Here is a 21,240-nt window from a genome sequence, read left to right as displayed (position 1 = left end):
CTAGCTGTCACCCGAAGTAAACGCGGGGGTGATTTCCTGGAAGCTGCAGCATCAGAGCAGTAAACGCTGCCGAGAAACGCCCACAAACCAGACCGCTTTCCCTCCTATCTGGGCATCGACTCCATCAAAACATTCTGTCCAGCTTGGTGGACCCCCTTAAATATTTTATTTCAATCACCCTGGAAACGTTAAAAAAAAAAAAAAGCCCAGCGAGAAAAAAAGCAAGGCTTAGTCGTGACTCGTAGGATCATCAACTCTCCCTGACTGCTGGGGCAGAAGTGCATGGCCCCTGACCCCTCCATCGCACACCTGCCACATTCCATGTGAACAAGTCAAAACCTCAAGCCTGCTTGATTAATCACCCAGCCCAAGAATCTACAGAACAAAGTTCACATTACCCAGAGAGCTGTCTGAAGGGCCCTCTGAGGTCAGGATGCAAGGCCAAACAAAATTAATGTGCCTGGACATCCATCATCTTGTAATCTGCTTCCAGTTCTGTGATCCCCGAACGTCTGGACTGTGCACACCAAGAACATTCCTGTCCAACGTGGATCAAAACGATTCATGTACAAAGGGCTCCGAACCCTCCCCACCTCTAAGAAAATCATTAACCATTTCTACAAGTCAAACAGCCCTGGGACTGCAGTCAGCTGCTCAAACAAGTCTCTAGGGACCTGGAAGTTTTCATGATTCTATCCTAAATGTCTCTTCAGACATCATGAAAATGAAATTTGATTTGACCTAAGAATAAGGAATACATTGTTAACTTTCTGGTGACGTACTAATTCATTTAGATTATGTAAAGGATACAACAGCTCTCATTGCACAAAAGTGGTTCACAATTAGTTCAAGGGAACTGATGTTCCCCCAAAATGAACTGGTTGGATTAGATGCACCTAAAATTATAAGATACATATTGTATTTTATGTTATCGTGAGATTACTTTTCACTATGACGTCAGAACGTGTAATGAATATTTCAAGGCAAGTATTCCTACACATTTCACTCAGGAAGAAAGGAGATTCAGAGACATTCATTGTGTGAGAGACCTGAGGTCACACAGCTCTTGTTTGGGCTGGGCTGAGAGCAGCCCACATCACCCTGTGTTTTCCTCTCATAATTGATATTATTTTTAAGATTTTATGCTATAAACCTCCCAGTTCTCTGAAATCCATTACATAAAGATTTCACCACAAGGTTATTTTATGCTCCCAGCCCCCTAATGCTCTCCAATACTTCACCACAAAGATTCACATCACAGATCATGTGAATATTATTACTGGATTTCTTCATTCCAAAGCACACATTCCTAGATTCCTGATGGAACAGGAAGTTGGACAACCAGGATATTTTATGTTTTGGTCATTTACACTCCTGTTGTCTGAGGAGAAAAGTTTTAGGTATAATTTCCATATAGAGAAGCCTATACGGTTTAGGAGTGAGGATGACAAAGAATGGGGACAGTGTTCTCACCTTTTAGAAATTCAGATATTAAGACTCTATTCTGGGGGCTAACAGTGTCCATTGATTGTGCAAGAGTAACACCAAAATACACATTAATTTTAGGACCATTAGGAGTGATTCTGAAATAAACATAAAGGGATAATATCACTGAGGTGTGAAGACCAGTAGAATTTGAAGTGGCAAGACTTTGATTCATCCAACAATAACCAAATGAGTATTACATGCCACAGAAACTTCCACATATATTATTGCATTTCATCTTTGCACCTGCCTTCTGGGGTTTTCTGTGCCCATTACTGACAGTGAAGCTGGGGATCAGTGAAGGGCCTTGTAGAAATCACAGACGCAGTCATGTGACAAGGCTGAGCTCTGAAGCCACATGCATCTTATTCCAGCCGTCCCAAAACAGACCACTGATACTGGAATCTGAATCTGAACAATGTCAGCATTCCCCTCCCCCTCCTTAAAAGTTAATGTTTTAAGCTCTTGGTATCATTCTTGCCACGTGAAAATGTGAAAGTATTTCAAAATAAAAAAAGTGGATCTGCTATTACTCATTGCCTTTAGCAGGAAAACAGGAAATGGTTTTTACTAAGGGTCACGGAGGTGATGGGACAGGGAGGGGCTGAGGCATGGGAGGCAAAGGCCTGGTGCCACTGTGAGAGGTTTCAGGGGAAGCAGGGGAGGTGCTGTGTGGTAATGACCCAGACATCAATACGAACACTGGCCCCTTTGGTCGACACACCCTGATTCAATACGAGCTCTGTGCTAGGTACTGACAACGTGAGGTCCCTAAGGTAAGGGGCCTGCCCTCCGGGACTCAGTCTGGAAGGGAACACGGGACTTGGAAAAAGCAATACAATACCACATGCTGACAGCCACGCTGTGGGCTTCCACAGGGCGCTGTGTGAGCACCGGGGACTGGCCCCCTGCGAGGGGTAGGGGACATGTCCTAGAGGAAGTGACATTTCTTTTGGGGTCTCAAAGTATGAGGAGGAGTTTTCCCGGCAGAGACAAAGGGAAGGGCTCTCCAGGCAGAGCATATCTCCAAAGGCATGGAGATCGGAGAGATCACAGTGTGTCCTGGAAATGGAAGACGGTTCTCCGTGGCTGCAGCCCGAGATGTACTGTGTCCCTGGTGAGGGCGACGAAGAAATGATGCTGGAGAGGTGGGCGGGAAGCCCAATTCTGGGTCTGCCTTCTGTACACTGTGGGGAGCCAGAGGTTTTCAGGGAAGAGAGTGACAAGACCTATGTGATGATCACGTGGCGGGGGCTTTGTGGAAGATGGACTGGAGAGAGTCAGCCAGGTGGCAGCAAGGCCGGCTGTTAGGAACGCTACTTGGAAGGACCCTCGCAGCTCTGAGGTCCTCGGTGGCCCTCTGGTCTAGCTCTCTACTTTATAAGGGACGGACCAAGGTCTGGAAAGGTTAAGAGACTTGTAACAAAGCTACCCAGCTGGTGACTAAGGATGGGGGCAGGATGAGGTCCTGCCGGCTGCTGCCAGTCCCTTCCCCCTGCCTGGATGGCCAAAGAAAGTGAAAGGCTCTAACATCTGGGCCCCCGGAGGGGCTTCAAGTTTACCTGCTTGAAAATAGCAACAGATAGGTTGGAAAATAACCGTAGTCAAAGGGTGAAGAAACATTTTTACCTTGGCTTTGGACTCCTGTTGTCTTATGGACCAGGTGAGTACCAAAAGCAACACAGCTTAGCTACCGAGTAAAACCAACACAACACAGTCAAGGGAATTGAGGGAAGTGCACGAGTTCTTGCTAAATCAACCGAAGTCATCAAATCCTGACTGTTCCCACATGCTGGAACTCAGAGACATGAGCGAAGTCCTTTTGGAGTAGGCTGGATCAGTTCTTTCCTAAGAGCAGACGGTCACTATCTTAGCCTTGTCGTCTAAAAAGAAAGCCAGTCGGCAAGAAAACAGTTCATCCACAGAACTACTATTCACAGCTAGTGCCGAAGGATGCCCACTGCAAAGCAATCCTGTATGATCGTCACCGTTGCATGGAATGTGAGGGCAGGGAATATACTCTGTTCTTCAGAAAGCTCACATTTTCGAAGAAGCAAAAATTCTCAAGATCTGAAAAACCAAAGAGCCCTCCTAGAGCCCTCTCATAATTTCACTCCAAACAGGGAGATCTAACATGGAGAATTTATTTTCAGGGTAGACACAGATTTTCTGACACCTGCAATTCTCCCAAAGGGCCCCTGAGACTTCATATCAGAGCAGGAAGTCCTGGTGTGTCATCAGACTCTGGGGGCTGCTCACATGACATTCAGACCCGTCTGAACCCCTCTGGTTGAGTTACAGTGAGTGGCAGGCCTGGGGAAGACGTATCAGCATTCTTTACCACCACATTTCGTATTGTACATACCAAGCCATTAAAGGAAACAGAGCATGCCATGTCTTTGATCGGTCACAGATGGGAGAAAACCAGCCACAATAATAAATTCACGGAGGTGGAGTGTGTCGTCACACACGGAGCCAGGATGTGTGATCCAGGAGGCGTGTATGGGGGGTGTTAACGCCGTATGTCGTTTTACTGCTGTGGGCCTGCTCCCAGGTCAATAGCAACATGTTCCTCCAAAACAGCCCCGACGCCATCCCTGACGCGGCGGCGCTCTGCCAGACCTACGTGACTCTTACCAGGTACTGAAGTCGCTGGCGCTCAGTCTCAGGGGTGAATTCCGAAGACATGGGGATGATTTCTCCATTTCTGATGATTATGGCCCTGAAATGGTGAAAATGCATGTCAGCAGCCAATCTCATAAGTACCTCAATTCTGTCCTAACTCCATAGCTTAGTTCAGAATACACCTGAAACTCTCACAGGATACTTTTTCCTCTGACCTGCACAGCAAAGCTCAGTGTTACCAACTCCCCACATTGTAAGTATCTTTAAGAGCATGACATTCTCGTTAGCTCATGAATCTGTGCCGTCCAATATGGCGGCAACCAGCCCCATGTGGGTACTGAGCATTTGAATCACGGTGAGTGCAAGCTGAGAAACTGAATTTTTAATTTTATTTAATTTTAATTCATTTAGCTTGAAGTTAAGCAGTCACAGCGGGCTAGTGTAGTAGATAGACAGTGCAGCTCCAGATCTCCGTTACTCAAAGTGTCTGTGAGCCAGCAGCCTGTTAGAAATGCAGACTCTCGGGTTCCACCGCAGACTTCCTGTATTGGAATCTGCATTGTCGTAAGATGCCCAGGGAATTCAGAGGCACGTTAAAAATCTAAGAACGCCAGACCTAGGCTCCTGAGTTTCTAGGGTAATAGCCTGGGTCCAGGAAAACCACTCTTATCTCATCTTAAAGCTCAGGAAATTCACATACTCTCCAAAGTGTGCCCGACAGCTACTGCCGACTCTGGGACTTTTGAGAGAACAGAGTTCCCCAAAGCAGGCGTCTAAAAGAGCAGTTGCCGGATTGATAACTGTGCAGCAGCCTTCCCTAAGCCTGTTCTCGGTGGAGCCTCCTGTGCTCAGACCTTGTTCCGCAGTGGTCCCTGCAGCCGCCGGCCAGCTATCGATCAGTTGTGGCGGAAGGCTGCCATTTCTACGACAAATCCAAGTGGCTAGGGGAGCTGCATTCTACTCGAACCACAAAGCTCCTGGTATCAGGGAGCCAGAGACCTGGGGACCCAGCACACTTCTCTGTGAAGAGCCAGAAGCACGGGGAATACCATCACTGAGCTCAGCTCTGGGTGGATGCCTCATTGACATGGGGAGGCTGCATTTTTTGTGCCAAGAAGCCCCGGGCACCCCTCCCTCCCACCGCAGAGGCAGGCAGTCCCCGACTTGGCAACAATCCCTATAAACGGCTGCAGCTGCTCAACCCCCTCCCCTGCTAACCCCTCACCAACCATGCCCAGTTGCTGCTGTCATAGAAACTAGGGGAGGGGGGCAGGCAAGGGAGGAGATGACCATAAAAATCTTGGGGGCATTAGAGAATTTATGGATCTAGGAGAAAAATGGTGGAACTGTAAGAAAACGGGAAAGTTTTGCGGGGACTGACTCTGGGAAGAGGGCGGCTCTTGCTGTAATACGCGTATCACTTCTTTTATTATGCCGCCAAAAATAGGACAGATTCAAGATTCCTTCTTATAAACCCAGAGTCACTTGTAAAATGCAACCCACCTCCCCCAACCCCAGGAAAGGTGATATCCGCCATTCACAAGTCAGTGTGAGTTAACTGAAATCGTCTTTGTCCTACTTATCGGCTGAGAAGAACTGTAGTAAGAGTAGGGGTTTTGATAGAGGCTGGAGAAACCTGGAGAACTTGAAAGGAGGGGTCAGGAAGGTGAAGCTTAGGGCCTAATCTTAAAGTAGCGAGAAGGGCCCAGAGAATGTGGGGCACTAGAGCAAAAGGCATTATGCAGTAAATTCCCACAGCAATCTTCCGTTTCAGAATTTTGCTAAAAGCTAGTCTTAATTCTTTTCCCTCCCTTTTCCTACATGGCCCCTGAATTCCAGCTTCCAGGCTCAGACTAAGAAAGGTGGGTATCCGGGAGGGACGTAAAAGATCGCGGTAAGAGGAGGAAGGAAGGGACAGTGGAAGATGGGGTGTCAGGCAGCGTGGGCCTGTGGGGAGCGGCCAACCAGACCATGCAAGAGCCTCCTCCAGGACCTAAGTGTCAGGAGGTCAGGGGCCTGGTCTGTTTTGTTCACTCTCATATTCCAGATGCTTGGTATCTTGCCTGCCACCTAGCAGGAGCCCCATGAATATTAATTGAATATAAGAACAGATGAGGGCTTCCCTGGTGGCGCAGTTGTTGAGAGTCTGCCTGCCGATGCAGGGGACAAGGGTTCGTGCCCCGGTCTGGGAAGATCCCACATGCCGCGGAGCGGCTGGGCCTGTGAGCCATGGCTGCTGAGCCTGCGGGTCCGGAGCCTGTGCTCCACAACTGGAGAGGCCACAACAGTGAGAGGCCTGCGTACCGCAAAAAAAAAAAAAAAAAAAAAAAAAAAAAAACAGATGAGAGAATTTAGGAGAAGCTTTGCCTTGAGTCTGAGAGGAAGAGAGCAGAACTAGGGAGGCAGCGGACGTTCGCTTACACAAGGAGAGTTGGGTGGTTGTCACAGAGCCGAGAGGGGCCTTCGCCTGGAATCGCACCTGCTCCCTCGGCCATCTTTTCCTCTTCTCCTGACCAGGTGAGTCCATCCATCACTTCCAACCCCGGAGTCTTTCCTACATCAGTTATTCCCTCTGTATTCCCAACCTCTCTCTCTGCTGGCTTGGCTACCACACTCAAAACACTTTGTGTTTAAAATCAAACAAAACAGAAACCGAAACGAAAACCAAACAAACAATACTCTCCCAATCTGAAACCCACTTTCAGGGTCTTTTCCCCTTTCTTTCCCCCAAACCAAGGTTTACACACTCATTACACATTAATGTACACATTAATCTACATTCAGGGGCTCTACTTCCTCACCTCCCACCGATCCCTCAAATACAGGTAAATTCATTTCTTGCCTTCTCTCTACCTGACTGCTCTCACCAGTCCCCAAATGGCCTCTTTGCTGCTACACCCCGTGACCATGACCTCATTCCCACCTTCCTAGGCAGCATTTGTTGGTCCCTTCCGACCCCAGCTTCTGGGGCATTGCTTCTCCTGGTCTCCCTCCCACCTCCCAGGACACTCCTCTCAGACTCCTCTGGGGTTGTGGGCTGCCATTCCGCCTCTCTACCCCCTCCCTGGGCACTCGCTTCCCAACCCTGTAACCCCCAAGATTTGGTTTAGAGCCCTCTCCTACATGCTCTGTTAGCCTGGTGCTCCCAATATGGAACACAACCTGTTTTGTTACTCATTGCTTAACTGTCCGCCTTCCGAGCTGGCCTGTCAGCTCCGAAGGCGAGAGCCATGTCCGTCCTGCTCACGCTGAGGCCCCACTACTGTGCACAGAACCAGGCAGTTACAAGCAGTACTGGCTACAGAATTTCTAGGGTCTGGGCCAAATAAAAATGCAGGCCCTCCTGTTCAAAAATTAATGAGAATTTCAAGACTGTGACAGCAGGGCATTAAGGCAAATGTGGCGGCCCGCACAGGTCACAACCCCATGAAGCGGGCCCTGACTGTACGCCCTTAATATTTACTGGATGAATCGATGGCTTCAACCATGACACATGCCGATGATTCCAAGTATCCTTTCCGGCCCACACGTCTCTGCTGTGCTCCAGCCTGGAACAGCCAACTGCCAACAAATATTCACTTGGATACTCACTGGCATCTCAGACTCGACGTGTTTCAGACTTAATGATCCTGCCCCACCACACCCCCAAATCTGTCCTTCCAGCAGTCCCTGTCTCAGGGAACAGCATCCCTTTCCACCGGGGGGCGGGGGGTATTCCAGAAGCCATCTCCCTTCTTTTCTCCCTCTACACATCCAAACAGGCAGCAATCCTGTGGAGTTTATCTCCTCAGTAGCATGAGAATCTGTCCCTTTCCTTGGTTTCTTCTGTTAGTGCCTGGGTTCAGGCCACATCAGAGCTTGTCTGCCTGACTCAGGAGCTCTGCTCCCCAGGGTCACCAAGATGATTTAAAAGCATTACCTGCATCACGTCAGATCCCCTACTGCAAGCCCCTAGGTGCCTTCCCAGCATTTCCACTTTCCTGCATTATCCGGGTTTTGCCTATATTTCTGGTTTCAGTCTCACACTTGCTATTCCTTGCACTCTGCCTCTCCCTTCTTCTGGCCAACTGATTGCTCTCTGAGAGTCAGCCCAGGAGAATGCCCTCCTGGTCTACCTTCGACGCCCTTTCTCTGTGACCCCGTGGGGTCACGTGCCTGGTGTACCACAGCCCTTACCAGTCTCACTGAGATGGCCGGCCTCTGTGGCTGTCTCTAACTACCTGAGGATGTCTTCTGGGCAGAGCCTAAGCCCTGGTTTCTGAATCTCCAGCACTCAGTGTGTGGCCTGTGACAGACACGCAATAACTGTTTGCTGAGGGATAAGCGACTAAATGGATGAAGAGTGAACTGGACTTGGGTGGATGAACAGACGTGTCCAGAAGCGAAGGTCCCAAATAAGACTTTTCTTAATAACATGATCTGTAACTGTCTAACTGTCTACCGCCTGAGCCCTCAAAAACCCGCATGCCTTTTCATTGGTTTTACAAAAAGACAAGGGACCTAAAAGGATGTTGTTCTGGCTGAATCAACACTGAAAAGTGACTCAAACGATAAGGGAAAACTAGGCAGGGCCCCTGTCCTTAGTGGGCAGGGGAGGGAGAATGCAGTCACCACTATGCTTACTCTGTTTTTTCATTTCAAATTCGTACACGACGAGGTATCAGCATTCAACTCCAATGTTCACTGCTGGGGTAACCCTACCTAATCACTTTCATAAATAGATCCTTATATCTAAGTCCACTTATGTACAGAACATTCTTCGCTTCTGTTTGAACTACAGAGTTTTTCCTTTATGAGACACCCGTGGATTAAAGAATGACAGCAAGTCTGGCAGCCAAACTTTCCAGTTCCTGCATCATGATGCCTCTTCCTATGCGATTCCCGGCTTCCTTTTGATCTTTCTCTCTTTCATCCCTCTGATCTAGGGATCAATTTGTCAGAGAGCTGGTCTCCAATCTGGAGTAGGGCAGTGAGAGGAAGGGGTTTCAAAGGGAACAGAGTGCATGTGAAGAAGGCTGACAAATCCTGTACTAAACAACCAGTAAAGTAGAGAAATGCCTTTAAAGCTACATTCTCTCATCACAGGATCCTTATAGACTTCATATCTTCTACTTCATTATTTTATGAAATGTTTTTACTAAACGAGGATAAAAAAAGCTATATAGCAGCGAAAGTCAAGGCGAGTTAGGCACATGCCCTGACCTTTCTTCTGGGGCCTCAGGTCCAGACCTGTGGATATGACTGCGGTCAGGATGACATTTCATTCACCTACTCGGTGTCTGGCCAGAGACGAGGTGAGGGAGTCACCAGGGGTTGGGTGATTTCATCAACTAGCCACCACTTCCCACCTGGCACCCCATACCATACAGAGGGAGTGGTTCCTAAGCATATTCTGCAAAGTTAAGGCTAGCCTTTCATTCACAGAGACTAACGGAAATATACACACTTTAACTTCTTACCCAGTCTAATAGACGGGGCAGTATTTGTAACACGGCGAATGCTAAGGTTTAATGTGTTTTTGTGAGTCAACTGCAAGGATGGGAAAAGAGGAGGTAAAGCAAAGACACTGATCGTTTTCAAACCCTCCCCCCCATATGAGGCACATGACACGATAAGGGCAACTTATTCCTAACCGATGAGAAATTTGAGTTCAGAGAACAGGTGCTAGAAAATTCTGCTACTTATAGCCTTGAATGTCACAATTTGGAGTCAAAAAGAATTACTTTTTGTTCCCCAAGCTGGTCAAAACGTAAACTGGTCAAGAGAAAACGAAAGGGCCAAACAGGATGCTCATTTCAGAGAGTCTCTCAATTTTGCACTTTCTCTTAAGGAGATCACACTAACTCCTGTTAAATCCCGTCTCAAAGCAGGAGTGATACTTTCCAAAGGCATCTGACAAACAAGCAAAAGAAAAAAAAACAATAAAAGATGTGATTAGGCAACCGACCAGAAGGGAAAATGCAAATGTTCAATAAACATATGAAAAGAAGCTCTACCTCACTGGTCCAGGAAGAGGAAAATTAAAGTAATGTAATTTTTGCTCATCAGATTGGCAAACGTCTATTGAAAACATTAACAATATATAATAGTGCTCATAGGGTGAGGGGAAAAAGTCATTCTCATAATTAAAGGGAACATAGACTGTTATACGTTTTAAATCTCTTAAAATTGTAACTACATAAAAAAATGGTTCAGCCACCCTACTGTGGGGAGTATATCCTAAAGAAATAAAGGGTTCATTACAGGGCTTCCCTGGTGGCGCAGTGGTTGAGAGTCCGCCTGCCGATGAAGGGGACATGGGTTCGTGCCCCGGTCCGGGAAGATCCCACATGCTACGGAGCAGCTGGGCCCGTGAGCCATGGCCGCTGAGCCTGTGCGTCCGGAGCCTGTGTTCCGCAACGGGAGAGGCCACAACAGTGACAGGCCCACGTACCGCAAAAAAAAAAAGAAAAGAAAAGAAAAGCACGTTGCAGAGTAATATGGGGAATAATCCCATTTTTATAAAAACAAAAACTATATATAGATACCCTATATACATGAAGTATCTGATTCCAGGCCAAAATCCTGTGTGTGCTCTGCTCCTTCAGGCTCTGCAAAGGCTCTACTGGGCAGGCCTGCCAGGAAGCTGCCCTCCCCACCCCTGGTGCCCAGCCAGGGCTCTGCAGTCTCTGAGGGGAGCTGCAGCCAGGGCTCCCTCTCCCCACCCCACCATAGGTCACATTTACATACTTTTCTGCCTACCCAGCCTAAGCACCTCCACCAGGAGTCCTGGCTAAGATACTTCTCCCCACTCTGACTCAGTACTTTTCCACTCCTAGTCCTTTCCCTTTTCCACCACCTACCTGCCATCCCACCCCCATCCCCTGGTCCAAAGGCACAGCCTTTTGTTCAGAGCTCCTCAACACGGAGAAGATTCCTCCTGCCCTGCTGCATGTCATCACCTGACCCTGGCCCGGTGCCCTTGTGTGGGGAAAACGGAACACTTTGCTTTCTCTTTGCCTCTTGCCTGCACTATCAGAGAGTGAATAAGGCTGTCACGGTACTAACTGGCCACCTGGACACCTGGCTGTCTGATAATATAAGTTATGTTTGAATGAGTAAGGAGAAAGGCATGGAAGTGGGAGAGAAAGTTAATTTTCCTTACATATCTTTGTATCATTGGACTTACAGGAATCGTGAAACATTCCTTTTGTAAATTCTGAAGAGGAATTTATTTGCCCGGATTTGGCCACATATTCACAAAAGGTCCGGAACCCTACTAAATGCTAATTCATCTTTGTAGCACTACCGGTCTTCGTGAACCCTGTGGGACCCAAGCATTAAGGGACCACAGAATTCTTCCTGGGCCCCAAACGTCTCTCAGAGCTCAGGTGTGACTGCAAAACTCTCCTGTAGCTGCATCAGAAGCCACTAACTAAGAAGCCAGTGGCAGAATTTTGTTATAAAAATGAGAACTGGTTAAGACCAAAAATGTCTGTACCTTCTTCTATCACTTGTGTTCTAAAAGGAGACCCACAGAAGTAGGTGCAGAACAGCCAACCATGCTCACAAATGAAAACGACAGAAAGACGTTCTGAATGAAGAATGAATGGGGTGACTCGGGGATTCATCAGCCCCTCCTCTGGATGGTTAGATTCCATTTATTTTAGGCGTACAGAAGGGTCTGTACATATGGAATCCTCCCCCTCCTGCCACAGCCTGGGCATTGTGAACTACTCTGACACACACGTTTCTCTGAGGACCTAAGAACTTGAAACTATGCCTCTTAGACACTGACAGGATGCATCCTTGTAATGCTTTTTCATTGGCCACAGGGAAGTTTTCAGTGTGTTAAATCAGTGACACTTCGATAAAACGAAAACAAAACATCCCCCGCTGCCCCACCTCAGTGGCTGCATCCACTGCCCGTGGGCTGCCTACCACCACACGACTTCCAGATTTCAAGGCCGAGGCAGCCACCCAGGGGTTTGGATGTGGCCGTGGGATGGGAGCGGCACTTCCCCTTAGAGATCACCGTTGGAAGTAAGTGGAGGAGGAAGGAGCAAACAGCCAGCTACACTTCCTACCGCTTGGAAGACATCTCCCTCTTTCCAGGGCAAGCAGAACTCAACATATACTGGTGAGTGTTGTGGGCAATGTGCTGTAGCTTACGTTCACGGCTACACTCTGGAATGGTCTCACTGTGTACAACACCCTCTTGGAGTGTTTCAGAGAGTCCCGCCCTAGCCCCAGGATGCTAGTAGCTTTGAATAGTAGCGGCTCATTCACACCCCCTCCTTTCTAACCTTCAGTGAAATGAGATGATGTTGCCTCGGTGCGCTGCACAGCTCTTACGTCATCGGCTGTGACTATCAAGAAAGCTTCAGATTCAAGCAAAGGAGAAACACATTGAAGTTTGAAGAGGAAGAGGAAGTCTGGAGAATGATGGAGGACAAATGCAGGAGAACCCCAGCCAGCACTTCCTTTCCGTGAGCCTCCGGAAGCTTAAAAGCCCGAGCTCTGCCCAGTGCACTTCAGAGCAGACCACCTGTCAGCCCTCCTGCCTCCTCAAGGTAAAAACTGTGGCCTGAAGACCAAACAAAATACGAAAATTCACAAATGATTTTGCAAAGAGGTACTATGTAAACTTGGTATAAGGACAATTAAGGAGCACATAGGTTTTCAGCCTCAATAAAAGGTCCAAGGGGCACAAAGAATGGGGAAAAATTAATATATATATATATCCCTTATATACATAGATTTATAGATGTAGATTATATACAATATAGACATATTTACGTATAAAAAAATCCACATATAAATCTCCATTTATAAACATTATATATATTCATATATAGATGAAAATCTCCAAGCTTAACAATAAAGGTAGAATCTCTCTGCAGAGCTGAAATGGAAAAGAACTTCAAAATCGCCAGGCTGCTGGACTTGAGAGGCAGTTAACAGTTTCCAGCAGGCCAGTCTCCACGGAGGGAGAGGTTAAGTAAGACAAAAGTCAGGGCTCAAGCTCACTCCTGAAGGCAGCATCCAAACCACTTGGCTTCACTTTGCCACACCCCTTGGTTTCTTCTCTCTGCAGCATAGGAACCGCTGGCCGGCAAAGCCAAGTGCTCCGCAGCTAGTGTTTGCAAGAGTCCAGGTAGCACAGAACTTCATTCCCATGGCGAACAGTTAAGCAGCCAGCCAGTCCTGCAGCATGGAAACCGCCCACATGTGTAGTAAAGGGGACGTGAGTGTACAACATACAGGAGGAATCTTTCTGGGTTGTTGTAAGTTCTGCCGGTTTACACGGGAGGTTGTAATGGGAAAGACAAAGCACTACTGTGGGGCAACGGCCGAGGTCAGGCCCTCTCCCTGCTCAGCAAGTCCACAGCCCTGGGCTTCCCTGGTGGCGCAGTGGTTGAGAGTCCGCCTGCCGATGCAGGGGACACGGGTTCATGCCCTGGTCCGGGAAAATCCCACATACCGCGGAGCGGCTGGGCCCGTGAGCCATGGCCGCTGAGCCTGCGCTCCGCAACGGGAGAGCCCACAACAGTGAGAGGCCCGCGTACAGCAAAAAAAAAAAAAAAAAAAAAAGAAAGTCCACAGCCCTGAGGGGTACCCATCCATGTGCCCCATCACTGGTAGTGAGGTGGTGTGGTAGCAATGGCACTGGCTTGGGAACCAGAACTTGCAGATGCCAGCCCCACTTTAGGTTAACCGCTAGCTCTAGGCCTTGGTGTCCTTGCCAATAAAAAGAAGGGGTAGGACAAGGCACCTCCCAGGTCTAAATTTCAGTGATTCTGAAAATAAGCCAAATATCTGCAGAGTGGAGAAATACGGACAAATCACGACAGCTACTACTTTCCCTCTCAGAAGGAGGTGATCCCCCAAATATAAACCCATACAGAAGCGCCAGGATGGGAGAAGTCACCCTTAGTGCTTCTTTTAAACCATAAAGGACAGGAGCCCATTATCAAGCAAGCCCCCCAATGTACTTTCCCTGCTGTCACCAGTCCCCTTGGAACGCGAAGCTGCAAACAAAAAGCATCTCTGACCTGATTCCATTACACACTTTTTCAGCTGAAAGTGATTCGAAACGCAACATTAAACTGCACATTTTCCAGAATGGAGGAGAAAACCTGGTACAAGGTGACAAAGAGCAACCATTCGGAAAACCCGTTTTGACAGCGCATATCCATTCCAAAGTACAGGGAGGAGGCATCCGTTTTGTCAAAAAGCATCAGACCTTGTGAATCCTCTTCAGATGCAGCAGAAGCATCTGTCTCCTTCAAAAGTACCAGAAATGTGTCGATGGAAAAGAAAGCGGGGCAGCTGATGGAGGAAGCTGGGGTTACCACCATCAGACGACATCCAGGCTGTTGATGCTAATTAGAGGGGTCAAAAAATAGCTGAAGGGAAAAAAATAACCCCAGGAGCCTGGAATTAGCTTTGGTGTGTTTTTAGTCATTCCATTTCCAGAATGGATACTAAAGAAAAAGGTTGCAAATACGATGATTCATTTAGCAGAACCTCAGATACACAAGTGTATCAGCAAAAATATTCACCAAAAAATGGTCAGGAAAAAAAATTCAGATCTTTCAGTAGCAGCAAAAATAAATGACCGCTCGCAGAGCAATAACTGAGTCAGATGTTCCTGTTTTCCTCGCAAGCAGCCCAGTCTGTATTCATACCACCCAGAATAATTTCTCAATGTCATAATTCAGCCACTTTCTACAAACATCTTGCTATACCAGCAACATTCATGAAACCAAGTGCACCCACACAATATTTTCCACACCAGGTAGAAACCTTACAGTCATGAAAGAAAACTTTTTGAGGTGCTTATTTCTAAAAATAATGATAAGGGGTCCATGTGTATATAACGGTGGGGTTGTTTATTCTTGTTTTAAAAAATATATTCCACATTCCATAAAATTCACCCCTGTAAAGTGTACAATTCAGGTTTTAGTATATTCACAAGGGTGTGCGGCCATCACCACTAACTAATTCCAGAACATTTTCATCACCTCAAAAAGAACTGCTCGCCATACTCATTAGCAGTCACTCCCCATTCCCCCCGCCTCCCCCCAACCCACATCAACCACCAATCTGTTTTCTGTCTCTATAGATTTGCCTGTTCTGGATATCTCACATAAATGAGATCCTATAATATATGGCCTTTTGTGACTGGTTTCTTCCACTTAAAATAACGTTTTCAAGGTTCATCGTGTTACAGCAGGCGTCAGTACCTCATTCCTTTTTATGGCTGAATGAATATTCTGTTGTAAGGATACACCACATTTTGTTTATCCATTCATTGGTGGATAGACATTTAGGCTGTTTCCACTCTTTGGCTATTGTGAATAACATCGTTGTCAACATTCATGTACAAGTTTTTATGGGAATATATATTCTCAGTCCTCCTGGCTATCTACCTAGGAGTGGGACTGCTGGGTCGCACGGTAACTCCATGTTTAACATTTTGAGGAACTGCCAATCAGTTTTTGAAAGTGGCGGCACCATTTTGCATTCCCAACTGGTGAATTTTAAAACTTTCTTTTAAAGGATCGCAGAGTTCAAACTAAATTTATTTCTGAAAATCCCACAGTGGTTTCTTATTTTGCACAGTTTCAAAAGCACTTAGTTGGCAAAGTTTTGCCTGTGTGCTTCGATCTCAAGGCACATATTGAACATCTAGTGGTTCCTTTTCCATTTGTGGTCAGAGGGTGTATATTCTGTTCTTCTCAAGTGCAGGATCAATACCTATAACCTACAGCACTCTACGGTCCCCCAGCACAAATGTACACAAACACTTCTCAAGCCCCAAAATGAGCACATTTTTCTCCTAGCAAGTAGCCAGACTGGATGACTACTGGATGATTGGATGAGCCTCCCCTCCTCCCTCCCTCCCCTCCTCCCCCTCCCCTCCCATCCCTCCCCTCCTCCCCCTCCCCTCCCATCCCTCCCCTTCTTCCCCTCCCCTCCCCTCCCCTCCCCTTCTTCCCCTCCCCTCCCATCTCTCCCCTTCTTCCCCTCCCCTCCCCTCCCCTTCTTCCCCTCCCCTCTCCTTCCTTCTTCCCCTCCCTCCCCTCCTCTCTCCTCCCCTCCTCCCCCTCCCCTTCCCTCCCCTCCCCCTCCCTCCCCCTCCCCTCCCCTTCCCTCCCCCTCCCCTTCCCTCCCCCTCCCCTTCCCTCCCCTTCCCCCCTCCCCTCCCCTTCCCTCCCCTCCCCTCCCCTTCCCTCCCCTTCCCTCCCCCTCCCCTTCCCTCCCCTTCCCTTCCCCCCTCCCCTCCCCTTCCCTCCCCTCCCCTCCCCTTCCCCCCTCCCCTCCCCTTCCCTTCCCTCCCCTTCCCCCCTCCCCTCCCCTTCCCTTCCCTCCCCTTCCCCCCCCCCCTCCTCCTTCCCTTTCTTTTAAATAACTGATGATGACAATAGCTCACTGTTTGTGTGCCAAGGCAGGTAGTACATGCAGAGTCCGGGAAGCAACCTCTTTACCAGTGCTCCATATTAGTTACAATTGGACACAGGTGTGTCCAGTTCCAACCACTATATTTTAATAGGGCAATGCCATGGAGCAACTGAACTGAGTTCCAAGGAAAGAAATAAAAACAATGTAAGGGATGGAAAATAGATGCTTTGAAGGAGGTTAAAGCAATTATGGTATTTTAGCCTGAAGGAAAAAATGAGCAGTGATTTGATCACAATCTCCTTCACGCAATTTGAAACCATTTTATTGAAAGAATGGTGACTGACCAGTTTCTTCATGCTCAGAGCAACACAAACAAGAGGAAATTCTATTTAATCAAATCAGTAAGATTCTATGGTTGGAAACAAGAAAAGAATTTCCTAATCTTCACATTATACATTGACCGAAGCCAATTCCAATGGGTCTCCGTCCCTGAAATTCTTCAAAAGGACATAAGGGAGCTTTGTCTATATTTGCCTGCCAAGAATCTTGAGGCATCCTTTATTGTTGTTTCTTTACGATGCTATAAATCAGGAACTACATCTGTGGTGTGAGGGCAAAGCCGGATCCACAACCATTCACTTCAGGCTGTGTACTGTATAATGTACTTAGAAAGTCTTACAATCTATACCACCGAAGTAAACAGGTCACCCTCGGTGCCACATGCCCCTGCCCAAAATAAGCTACGACATGGCTTCACCTGGCAGGGCAGGTGGCTTATCTGTGGCCCAATGGTTAGATAACAGGCTGGATGCCTCGCCTGCAGGGCTTCCTGGCTCTACCAGCCCATGGTTACCCCATGTCAGGTCTTCACATAGAAACGCTTGGGAAGCCCATCTCTCATCCACTGAACATAACCATCATTTGGGTTTGGGGAGCCAGTTGAGGTGTAGTGGAAAGGGATCAGGGCTCAGGGTTCAAAGTCTAGCTCAAGCTATGAACTAGCCATGCTAGGAGCCACTCTGACACTCAATTTTCCCCATTTGAAAAAGGGTAAATACCTCTTTCTTCAGATTAAATGAGTTTATGTGCAAAAGGACTTTAAGCACGACTTATTAAGCATAGCTGATTGAATCATTAAGGGAAACATACATATCTACAAGCCAAAGTAGAACAGTCGTTACTCGGAACTTTGTTATTTTGTACAATAACTGTCCACAATTGTGATCCTAAAGAACTGTATGAAGGAAAAACAAAAAACAAAAAACAGTGTATCTAGTGACCTCACTTAGGCTTTAATGATGAAATGGCATGCTGACTTCCCATTGTCATAAAAATGACATGTGTTCGGGTACCCCCAGAACTCCATGGAAAAGAAGGGAGATTGACAGGGTAGTAATGGAGCATTCCTGCTTCTCTTGATCACTAGCTTTAAAACCCCACCCTGTCCATTAATACTAATGCCATCATCTCCTTCAGATTTTTCCAAGCATATCTGTAATTTAAGATTTCATTTTGACAAACAGATATACTACAGGTTCCCATGCCAAATCCCCTTTCCCTGCAAAAATTCCACTGAGCCCATAATTTACCTGACGTTATTACAACTGTCCAAATGAAAAGTGAGAGTCTGGACTATGTGGAAACAGAAAAGTCTCAGAGGTACAATATATTAAATTTTTAAAATTATGTGTGTATTTATTAAATGTATATAATCTAAAAATATATTCTTCCAAGTAAAGGAGATGAAAAGGTCTTAGAATCTGTTGAAATGCCCAGGTTGGACAATGGAGGGTGATGATGCTATAGCAACAGGAGAGACGGGAAGAGAAACCCATCTGGAGGAGAAGACACTGCCTTTTGATTTGGACATGTTGAATTCAGCACACGTGCCTGCTGCCCAGGGAGAAGGGCTAATGAGTCCACAGCTGGAAGTGTGGGTATGGTGCACAGGAATGAAGTCAGTGCTAGAAAAAGAGGTGGGAACAGTTATGTTTATATGGTAGTTAAAACTGTGGAACTGAAACAAGTATTCCAGGGAATGTATATAGAACGTGGGGATAAATATTAAGCAAGAACATAGAAAATGGGTCCATTCCCTCATGTACCTGTTGAACTCACTTCACAGAGTAAATTGATGAATTGAAGTTGCCCCCTACAATGTTTTCCATGGAACACTCTTCTGAGTGATAATAGGAAACCACCAAAAAAACGCATGCTCAGAAGAGTTTGGGAAACACTTTTCTTTGTCACAGGACTTTTCGGAGCCTTTAGTATAGTAAAATGTGTCATTGTTCTCTAAGACTAGGTAACTCTGCAATAATTCCCAAATCTGACTAGGGGAGGAACATTTCTTAACCGCTCTTCACTTTTCTACCAAGTGTAGGTCAAATTCAGGGATGGATGCCCGTGACTGAGCTATAGCCTAGGGACACAGTGGGTTTCACTCTTGGGAGCTGCACCATCTACTCCCAAAAACCTTCTCAGATGAAAAATCAGGGCTGTTCTCTCTCTCTGATTCCATTTTCTTTTTTGAGAGGCACTTCCTTCACAAAGCTTCAGAGGTAAAGGGGGCTGAGACCAGGGCGGGGGCTGCCTGGAAGAAAACCAAGCTCTCTCCCCCTCTCTCCCGGCCCCTTGGTTTTCTCCATTCTAACTCTTCTCTTAAATAATTTGCCAGGTGTGAGAGCTCAAGGTGTGCTCCTGCTACCCTGGCTTCAACTAGTTCTCATTAGAAGTTTGGGGGCTTTCTTGTTCTGGTTCACATTTTATTTTTGTATTTGCTGCTTCTCTGGAATGACTCTCCCTCATCACCGGGACTGGGGAAAAGAGGCAGACAGACTGTTCTGGGTCCTGATTCCAGCTTAAACAAAAGAAGACCCCAATATGTTCCAGTCTGGCTCGTGAAGGGACTGCATGGGGATTTAAGGCCAAAATGTGTTACTTATATAATGTGTTCCTCTGCCTTATCCTCTGTCCATACATATAGCTCCCTGTTCAACTTTTGAGGATTGGCAGGCAGGGTCCAGATAGGACCTGTGAATTAGAGGTCCTCCCCTGGGACCTTCCGGAAATCGAGTTGAGCTTTAATTCATCTCTGCAGAATGTCATTGCTCCTCTACAGCTCACCTAGTAGGTCTTATTTCACACATGGGAATCTCTCTGACATGCAAGGTAAAGAAATGTATTTTGGACCTTATATTTTTCCCATTTTGCAAACACTCAGACCATTCATTAGTATGGTGTTAATTTAAGACCCTATTACTTCTGATGGGAAGCTGGCCAAGAAGGGACAGTAACACCCACCAATCAAAATTGTTCACAAACTTAAAACCCAGAATAGACTTATACCTATGGAACATGGTGAAGACAACAGAAGTGACCTTCCTTAGTTATATTTGAAAAATCGAGGTGATTGAGGAAGAGACTAATTGGCTTCTGGAAACTACAGGTGTAAAGCTGATGGATGACAAAGGAGGAGAAGTACCAATTTATTTCTATTTTACTTGTCAGGCGGAAGGAGAAAATAAAGACGAGTTTAAAAAAACAAAAATCTAAGGCCCAAGACAGATGAAAATATTACAGAAGAGAACTCTGCTGCAATAAATGGGATGGAGTCTTCTGGCTTCAACAGATTACATCCCAGGGCCCTAAAAGTACTTGAAGATGAGGCTGTCACAGTTCTGTCAGGAATCTGGGAGGAACAGCAGTGAAGGGAAGATGTGACCAAAGATTAGAGACAGGCAACTCAGGTTCCCTTTTCAACAAAGGAAACAATGGATTCTGTAAACTAACAAGGAGGGACCTGATATCAACCTGGAGGAAGATTCTAGAGTAGGTCGTTAAAGGGAAGGCTCGTGAGGGCTAATAAAGGAAAGCAGCGGTCACTGGTGGTCTGCCTGAGTCCACTAAGAGGAAAGCTTGTCCCTTCCCCCAAGCCCTCTTCCTCCATCCCTTTTTTTTCCCCCCAGGTAAAAGACATGCCACAGGCAGAGTATCTATCTATTTGGACTTTAGAAACCACCAAAATTGTTCATGATCTTTTGGTTGACCGTGAAGGATAGGAACAGTTTAAGTAAAAAGAGGTAAATCAAAAGTGGTTGAGGGGCTTCCCTGGTGGCGCAGTGGTTGAGAGTCTGCCTGCCGATGCAGTGGACACGGGTTCGCGCCCCAGTCCGGGAAGATCCCACATGCGGCGGAGCGGCTGGGCCCGTGAGCCATGGCCGCTGAGCCTGCGCGTCCGGAGCCTGCACTCCGCAACGGGAGAGGCCACAACAGTGAGAGGCCCGCGTACCGCAAAAACAAATAATAATAGTAATAATGAAAAGTGGTTGAAATAGCTGCAAAATTAAAGAGTTTCAGTCAAACAGACGGTCATCGTGATTTGGCTCTGTGGCATGACTGACAGGAAAGTGAGAGTGGGCTCAGCGATGCTGTCCTGACAAGGGGGGTGGCCATCGCTCCACACAGCACGGGTCAGCTCAGTGCTGGGTGATGCCATGTGTGAACAGGGCAATTCCACAAGAAGAGGGCCAGGGCCAGAGACCTGGGGCTGAGGGGCTCTAACCAGCTCTCTGAAGACCATGTGAAGGAAACCAGGGATGTTTCCTCTGAAGAAGAGAAGATTTGTGGATGGTCGCAATAGGTGCCTTTGAGTATCTGAAGGACCATCAAGTGAGAGAGTGAGTGATCATGTCTATGTGATAGGAATATGCCTTTCTTTTCTTAATCTCACTTATTTGTATT

General features: G+C 47.0%; 1 protein-coding gene across 4 annotated transcripts in view; it reads right to left on the bottom strand.

The window, feature by feature from the left end:
• Positions 1-21,240, bottom strand: part of PPM1H (protein phosphatase, Mg2+/Mn2+ dependent 1H) — a 258,738-nt gene that overhangs the window by 77,950 nt on the left and 159,548 nt on the right. For all 4 annotated transcript variants that reach the window (XM_073788424.1, XM_073788425.1, XM_073788426.1 and 1 more), the window contains exon 5: positions 4,123-4,207. In XM_073788424.1, the coding sequence (XP_073644525.1) occupies positions 4,123-4,207 (85 nt within the window). The remainder of the gene's footprint in view (positions 1-4,122; positions 4,208-21,240) is intronic.

This window comes from Tursiops truncatus, chromosome 11, assembly GCF_011762595.2.
Source record: "Tursiops truncatus isolate mTurTru1 chromosome 11, mTurTru1.mat.Y, whole genome shotgun sequence".
Taxonomy (NCBI): domain Eukaryota; kingdom Metazoa; phylum Chordata; class Mammalia; order Artiodactyla; family Delphinidae; genus Tursiops; species Tursiops truncatus.
Note: the sequence above shows the minus strand (reverse complement) of the source record. Positions and strands in the feature narration are given on the sequence as shown.